The sequence below is a fragment of the Silene latifolia genome, chromosome 5 (assembly GCF_048544455.1).
Source record: "Silene latifolia isolate original U9 population chromosome 5, ASM4854445v1, whole genome shotgun sequence".
Lineage (NCBI taxonomy): Eukaryota > Viridiplantae > Streptophyta > Magnoliopsida > Caryophyllales > Caryophyllaceae > Silene > Silene latifolia.
Genome location: NC_133530.1, coordinates 33,946,750 through 33,955,234, shown reverse-complemented (window position 1 = coordinate 33,955,234; position 8,485 = coordinate 33,946,750). Strand labels below are relative to the sequence as shown.

The following is an 8,485-nucleotide window of genomic DNA, read 5'->3' as shown; positions in this document are numbered from 1 at the left end:
ATGATTTCAAGAGAAATTTTATCGTATATGTTGTGTCTGCGTTTCTTATGGGAATTAAGGGAAGTGTTCCAAGTGTGCGAATACTCAAGTGTTTGAGCGATGTCTCCTTGATTCCAAAACTGAGATGGTGCGATTTTACCCGAAGAAACTTAATTGCAAGTGTCGAACAGTGGAGAGATGATAAGGAGAAGGAGGCCAATGGGAGCCTAAGAAGATCTATAAAGGTCCTATAATGGTTTTAATTTTCATTTACCTCGATAGGATGGTTTTTAAGGCTAGATCAGTTAAGCGGGTGTTCCCAACATTATGTACATGGACGAAGGAAGCGATATCTTTGCGAATATCTAAAGAAAAAAGGGAAGCTCATCGGTTTGGTTCGGTTTCATTGATTCACGTTGGTAAAGCACCCAGATTGCTTTGGTCCGGGTATGTGGAGAGCTGTGGCGAACAAAGACCGATGTTGTGTCTCGAGGATGATGATATTGTTGGCAATGATGAAGCTGACGCGGCTGACAACAATGGACGTGATGGGCACGATGCCAACAGATCACATGTCAGTTCTTGCATTGAAACGCTGGCAAGCACAGCGAAAGCCCTTGCTACTGCATTTCAGAATTTCGCAGATTCCATTAATACTCCCAAGCGTATAATGCCGAATTCTGCAGTTGTTTGTCAGCTGTCCGCCATGGCAGACTCTCTACTAGGGGGTTTCCAGTGAACACCACTTATTGTACCTGAAGATGAGGTTGGGACAAAAGTGGATCGCGGACGGGGTGACCCAGTTGTTGGTGGCAATGACATGCGAACTGATGAATCTGCTGCTGCCCCGGGTTCAGGTGCAGATTCACGCACTGTTAAGGATACGTCTACTACAGGGGGTAGGTCAGCCTTCGAGGTTCATGGTGATCGTGTTCCATCTACACCAGAACGCAGCAATGACGACCCTTGTTGGAACGATCCTACCTTTGTGGCAGCGGCCATCGCGTTGGGTAACGCATTCAACAAGGATCCAGTGGATGTACCTGTACCAAAGAAAAGACGAGTTGCTCCCGAGTTCCCGACCTTCAACCTATTTCAATCTCAGGATAAATCGCAGCCAGCTAGTTCTCCGGACTGTCCTACTGCAACTGTTGTTTCCCCCCTGTCTGCTGCTCCTAATGCACCTGTGATTCTCCCGACTGTCCTATTGCACCTGTTGAATCAGTTCACGTAGTCCACCATGCTGCTAACATAGAGAACGAGAGAGATGTAGTTGTTCCAAATGTATACAAGTCACCCTTTATTCAAAGGAATATATCTATGTTTTCTGAATTGAGCCAACTGGAGAAAGATGTTTCCGACTTGGTTTTTGAGGAGGGATCTGATGAAAGGTATTTATAATCTTTTTTTTACAACCTATTTCAATCTCAAGTTAAATGTCTTCAGTTTGTGTCTATATTTTATGTCTAATGTTTCAGTCTGTCTTGTTATTTTCAGCGAGGTATTGTTCAGGAATCGTTTGTTCCAGCTAAGAAGATACGATTTATTGTCCTTTATCTCAGACACAAAGATTTCTACAAATGTGATAAATGCATGGGCTAATATATTGAACAAGCGAGAGGAGTTAAAAGTTGCCTCATCCCCTTTGCGTTTATACACTTTTGTTACTCATAATGTAAGTTATCCTATGATTGATCTATGTTTGTTTTAACCTTTAGTTTTAATCAATGATGTGTTTTCCTATATAGATATTCTTGCATTAACATGCTATCGTCCTACCTGACTTTATTTTTGTTGTTAAATATGTTTAACTTCAGGGAATTAAATGTGAAAATATTACCGAATACGAGAAAGTCAAATTGGTGAGCTTCAACTATGTCTTTTTTATTTTTAGTAGCATTCGTCAGTTTTGTCCTGTTTATGTTTCCACTAAGGTTGATATATGTGTTTCAAAACCAGATGTTGTTCCCATTTACACTCCGTGAGCCGCATCTGATTTGTGTCAACATGGTTTCCTGAAAGATTGAAGTCATTCATCCTATACTTCCTAAATCAGTAGACTTCTCTGATTCTGTCCGCATGGTGGTGAGAATATGATTTTGCGCATACCAGTTCACTTTGTCAAACGTTGGATTTAGTTTTCTCACTCCGTTGACGTTTCTGATTGTAATCTGACTTTTTTCAGAGGGATTTTGTTCGATGTGACATGATCTCCAAATCATCCGTATTTAAGCGATCCGTTTTTCTCATGTGAAGAATTCGTCCCCAAAACGCATGTGATTGACGTCGTGGATGATGGCATTTATCTGATGTGTTACATGGAGACATATACGGGGTCCCGCCAAATGCTCAAATCTCAGTTCATAAATGTAAGATACGTCCTTTTTTTGTCTATGTACGTTTAGTAAATAAGTAATCACAACTTTCTCATTAACAAGTTTTTCACATATTGAATCATCCAGTCTAGATCAGGGGCTGCAATTGGCAAGATCCTTCTTAAACAGAAGATGAAGTACTGTTCTGCTGTTTTATCGTGCCCTCAGAACGAATTATCAAAACAAGTGTTGATGGTTGCGAAATGTCTCAACGTCAAATCTGGGCAAGCACCCATATTTTTCTTTTTCTTCTTTTTTCTTTTTGTTTTCTTTTTTGTTTGCAAGTGATCGTTAATCTTACTAATTATATTTTCCTTCTTCGTTTTTTAAAGGAAACAAGCGGATGTACAAGAAGTGGAATATCGATACGCACACCGTTAGACTACGTGTTCCTTATACGTGCGGGAGAATCAGCTAAAGAGTAATGTTTCATACTTTTTAGCATGTTTACCTTGTCAACTTTATATGTGTTGTTAGAAATAGCACATACTAAGCTTTTTTCGTTGGTGTATACGTTATTTTTGTAGTGACGTAGTCGTCGAGTCAAGCTTTGGGCAAGTAACAAAAGAGGGCATGTGCTCTCTGAAACCTCGGAAATGGGTTGTGGATATGGTATGGTCACATCTTAATTTTCATACGTGTTTCTTTCTATTTTATGTAGTATAGAACAACACTCGTTTTTTCAATTTAGGTGATCGATATGTTCGGGATCTATTCAACTATGCTAAAGCCAGATTTGTTGTATATCCCATCTACCGCACGTGTGAGTGTTACCCTTTTCATCCGTGATTCACTTAATATTATCAGTTTGAATGTTTGACTTACTAATCGATATGTTTGTCTATTCTAGCATCTCAATCCTCAACGAGATAAAAATCTTGGTCGCAATTACATCAAAACATCATATATGCCTAACGATGGGGTGTGTGTGAAAGCTGTAAGTATATTGTTCTGTCTTTTTAAAATGTGTGTATGTATCACACTGTATTTTTCGTTTATGAAGATCAAACTCATTTCATTCATACATACGTCTTGTAATTTTGTCAACAGATTTTTATACCCATCATTGATAACGAACACTGGTTTCTTATTGTGTGTGATCTGGAGATGAAGACGAACTATATTCTGAACTCACTACGTCCTAAGGATATCCGGGTTGACACTGAACTTGCTGCGGAAGTGGTATATTTTTTAAAATATTATAATTGTTTTCGTTCAGATAATGCTTTCCTTAATGATTCATGAATAATAGGTTCAATGTATCGTTTTGTTCTAGATTAGTAATGTCTTCCAGATCTTATGCCGGTCCAAAGGCTACAAGCATCTTGTAGGGGTGCCTCTAGCTAAGTTTTCGACTCTGACTGTTCCTCAACAGCAAAATCTGTAAGTACTCATCTTTTTTTTATTTACTTATCACCTGAGTATGTCACACTAGGTCAGTTGCTAGGTACATTTAATGCAGTATGTGCGTCGCGACGATATGTCCCATGTTTTTATTTGATTTTTGTATCTTTGGACATGAGGTGTTTGTGCACGATGATGATAAAGTAAGGCCGCCGCCTGTGTTGGTACTTATTTTAGTTTTGTTTGGTGAAGGTTTGATTGCGGCGTTTATGTTCTCAAGTGGTTAGAAGCTGGACGCAACCGAGATCTGTGGGAAGACAAAAGCAACTTCAAGGCGTTGGCTGGATTTAGGAAGGACGTCGCGCTCAAATTGTTACGTTGGCAGGAGAACAAGCGTAAGGTATTCAAAATAAATCTCATTTTTCATTTGTCTTTATCGTTAGTTTAAACTGATCACATCTGTTTACGTACAAGGTTTACATCGTTTTTTTTCTCATGTCTGATATGTAGGTTTACTAAAAGTCATGGGAGCGGCTTTGCGTTTGGCAGGATTATGGCAGGATTGTGGCTGACATGTAGGCTTAGTAAAAGTCATGTACATCTTATGGACTTTGTGATGGTGTAATTGGGGTTCTGTTGCATTGTATTAACTTCGTTTACGGTTATCTGTGTATCTGGTTATCTAAGTACAAGGCGTCTTTTGAAACGCCTTTGGTTCATGTTGTTTTCATTTGTGGCATCTCGTTGGATATGGAATCATGATAGTTTTGACAGTTTGTAATGGAAGGGCATCGCCCCTACTTTTTGTGGATAATATGTAGGATATGCATCCCATTCCTTTTGTTTGTGTTTAGACAAATGGTGGTGTCTACGTGGCAATGGGTTAGGAATTGGGCAACCTCTTTCACTACTAAGTACGCTCATCATGTATAACATGTGCAACAATCGTGTTAATATACACGCTCGTTTACTTTTGCACATAGACACAACATCAATTGTGATAACATTATTAATAATATATACTTTCACAACCCACCAAAATCCTAATATTGTATGACATCTAATTATCTATTACCTGATGATTTCATTAGACACGATTGATTTCAATAGACACGATTGATATTGTATGACACTAAAAAAAAAAAAAAAAATCACGAATCTTTGTTTATTAATATGTTACGCTGCGTTTTTTCACAAATAATACTAATATGTACGATTTTCATGTAAAACATGTGCAACAGTATTCTCTAACAATGAATGCACCAAAATTAATAGCGTACCTGTATCATGGAATCATACTCTCCCAGGACAATTCCGACTATCATGGAATCCCAATTCTCCGCAAGCATTGCATTTCGGCCGCTTTTTCTCGTTCTTTTGTAGCTTTTTCCTTTTGGGACATCATTCTTTTTCCAGACCCTTTTGTTTTTGACTGAATAGGAGGTAAGACAACCACTTCCTTTGGTATTTTTGTTCCTAAGAGCATCTCAAGTTCCTTATTCTTCTTTCTCAGCCTATCACCCGTGTTACTACTACTACATTCTGTCGTACTGGTTTGTGCGCTTATCTTGTCTTTAAAACCTTTCAAAATGCCCAGCAATTCATCAACATACTCAGGTTTTTGTTCAGCGAGCGTCACACACGAGAACACCTCGGACCATAAGGTACCAATTTTGTGCCGTCTAACATCTAATGAGTTACAATCTTCGATTAAAGTATGTGGCACATTATTACAAATCGGCTGACATGTTGCCAATTTGCTCCACCTACTTAACAGATACTGATCTGGAACATTGTCAAGGCCTTGTTCTTTCAACACGTAAAGCGCATGACGGCACAAAATTCCATGTCTCTCGAACTTTTTACACGTGCAGTTCACTTTCATTTCGTCAGAGATAAAGTTAACATAGTAAACCTTGTCTTTTTCACGATCAATAATGGGGATGCTGTCACTGGTAGTAACCCCTAATATTTTAACACCACAGGTGAAACAAGCAGCCACCCACTCGTTTTTAAATTCAGAAAACATCACTGGGGTGTAGAACTCAGAAGCGTGTTTTTCCAAAGGGTGAAGCGTTTCTAGATCAGAGAAGGAGTTTTTTAACTCGGCTATTAATTTGGATTGTTTCCATCGCTGAGCGTCCATAGCACTTTCATACCTCATAAGAAACTCAACCAAAATTAAGTGTGGGTTCATGAAATTTCCGAAAAAGCTATTCTCGGACTCAGACCTGGACGTGGTTCTCATTAGTCCACCCATAAATAAATCCCTGAAATATGCTGGAATCCAATAAGCCCTTTTGTCAAACATGGTATCTAACCATTCATTATCGGTCAGCCCGTATGAAGATATAACTGAGCACCACCGTTCCTCAAACTCAGACGGTTCGATATCTTCTGCCCAAACACAGGAGCACAACGCTTTCATGAAGTTAGTTTCTCGATATAGCGTAGTTCCGATCTTGTCTGGTAGCTTTTTCATGATATGCCACATGCAATATCTGTGCTGAGTTTTGTCCCCGAACACTGTTTTAACCCCTGATCTTATGCCTCTATCTTGATCAGTAATTATGCACACAGGATACTTATTGCTCATTGCGCTCGTAAAAATTTGAAACAACCATACGAAATCCTCATCGTCTCTTTCCTTATAAGTCCCGCTCCAAATGTCACGCATTTTTTGTGATGGTCAACCCCCGTGAAAGGTGCAAATATCATTTTATACGTGTTCATATTAAACGTCGTGTCAAAAGACGTCATATCACCAAAGAGACTGTAATTCTTTATAGATATAGGGTCAAACCAACAAACCCTAGATAGTCGACCACGATCGTCAACATCAAAATCAAAGTAGTACGAACTACACATGGCTTTTTTGTGCATGAAATTTTCAATCATCATTTGCGCGTCATACCCTTTAATAAATTTTTTCACATCCCTCCAAAAATTTTTGAAGTCCTCGAGTGATGCCCCTACATTTTGATACCCTTTCACGTACTCTTTGAACATCCTAAAGCTTTGCATGTGCCCCTTATTCACTTTAGAATTCTCAACAATCATGGTTTTATGTATAAGGGTTAATTCTCGTGACTCGGTCAAATGCACCACGGTGTTTGGTGTTGAGAGGAGGTGGGTGTGACCTTCATGAAAGTCAACAATCACATATTGTCCTTTTTCATTTCTTCGAAAAAAAATCTTTGCATTACATAAAATTCTAGTTCTCTGTCTCTTTTTTACCTTCCCTCTAGGCTTAATTTCTCCACCTTCTTTACCGCACAGTGACTTAGTCATGACAACCCCATCTATGTTTCGTTGCGTCGACTTCCTCATTTTAAAATCGAATTAGCAAGATAAGCCTTATAGAATTCTAGCCCATCCTCTAGTTTATCAAAGATCATACCCAAAACAGCTTCATTTCGCGCACATACAGTATTCTTTCCTTCGGGGTTGTCTCGATGATTGGTGGGCCTGCATCTATGCACGCTACACAGTAGAACAATATGGGTATAAGCAGCGAGTTCAAATAACTAATGCACAACAAATATAATTTTCAGGTACGCTTATTTAGTCAAAAGCACAAAATCAACTAGAAAACAAAAAACCACAGAAATTAACTCAGAAATTTGTGCCTGATCGCTGACATATCGTATTTTTCATTACTGAATACTTAACGTAGACGTCAAGATACACCAATCACGTCTTATAATTTCGTCACAGGCAGAAAGTCAAATGTTTATTATGACACGAATCGGTATATCCCTTAATTACAATTCTAGATACGCTGCTGACAAAACACAAACGCATCAACTATACTAATATACATGCTTTTCATATACGCTGGTTTATAAAGGGCGGTTTCGTTATTCTACCAGGTACGTTTTCCATATAAGGCAATTACATCAATTATACTAATATACATGCTATTGAACTAAATGAATCATCGTATAGCGTGCATAAGAAATATGATCAAAGCAAGTGTAATAATCAACTCTAAAACAAACCGCATATCACATACACTAACCAGCATCGGTAAGACAACCTGTTCATATCCATCGACTCATCAATTTATGATACCAATCAGGATAACGATACATGAGCAGCAATCGTAATAATTTGTCTACCTATGTTTAAATTAGTATGAATACGCATCAAAATTATCAATAGATACATCAATCAGACGATTTTATTGAAACGATTTATAAAAAAGGCTATCTCAACTGATTTGCAGATGTACATACCTAGATGAGATGATGACTGCACGATATCATTGCTAACAGCTGGAACAATCGCATCAGTATGTTCCCCCAAATCGCTAGAACCTTCAACATCCATAATTTTCTACGATTGAAATAATTCTGGAATGCCAATCGAAATCACAAAATCGATTGTTCATGCATCAATCACACCAAATCAATCAGAAAAATATTATATCAGTACATCAATTAGATGATCAACGCCATTGATTATGATCAATTTCGTCGATTTTGGCGGCTGTAGTTTGAGTGTTTTCGCGGAATTTCCTATGTTTTCGCGGAAATATTTGTTTAGATTTGGGGGAAAAGTTTTGGAAAGTAGAGAGAGAAAGAGATTTTTTGGATTTTTTGTCAAACTGTCGGGTTAGCCGCGTGTTAGGTTTTTTCGAAATATCCCGTGTTACTTTTTTGATTAAACTACTATTGTAGGTCGTTCTCACCGTTTGCACCGAGTGATCGTTCTCACCGGATCCCGCCTCTATATATATATATATATATATATATATATATATATATATATATATATATATATAT

The 8,485-nt window shown here is 38.2% G+C and overlaps 1 protein-coding gene across 1 annotated transcript; it reads right to left on the bottom strand.

Moving 5' to 3' along the window:
* Positions 1-5,019: 5,019 nt before the first annotated feature.
* On the bottom strand, positions 5,020-6,375 carry LOC141655202 (protein FAR1-RELATED SEQUENCE 5-like). The gene has a single exon (XM_074462292.1). The coding sequence runs from the start codon at positions 6,373-6,375 to the stop codon at positions 5,020-5,022; it is 1,356 nt and encodes a 451-aa protein (XP_074318393.1).
* Between the last annotated feature and the right edge of the window lie 2,110 nt (positions 6,376-8,485).

Bases quoted from the DNA above. Each gene is read 5' to 3' on its own strand.
- LOC141655202 (XM_074462292.1), bottom strand. From the start codon at position 6,375: ATGCGTGACATTTGGAGCGGGACTTATAAGGAAAGAGACGATGAGGAT.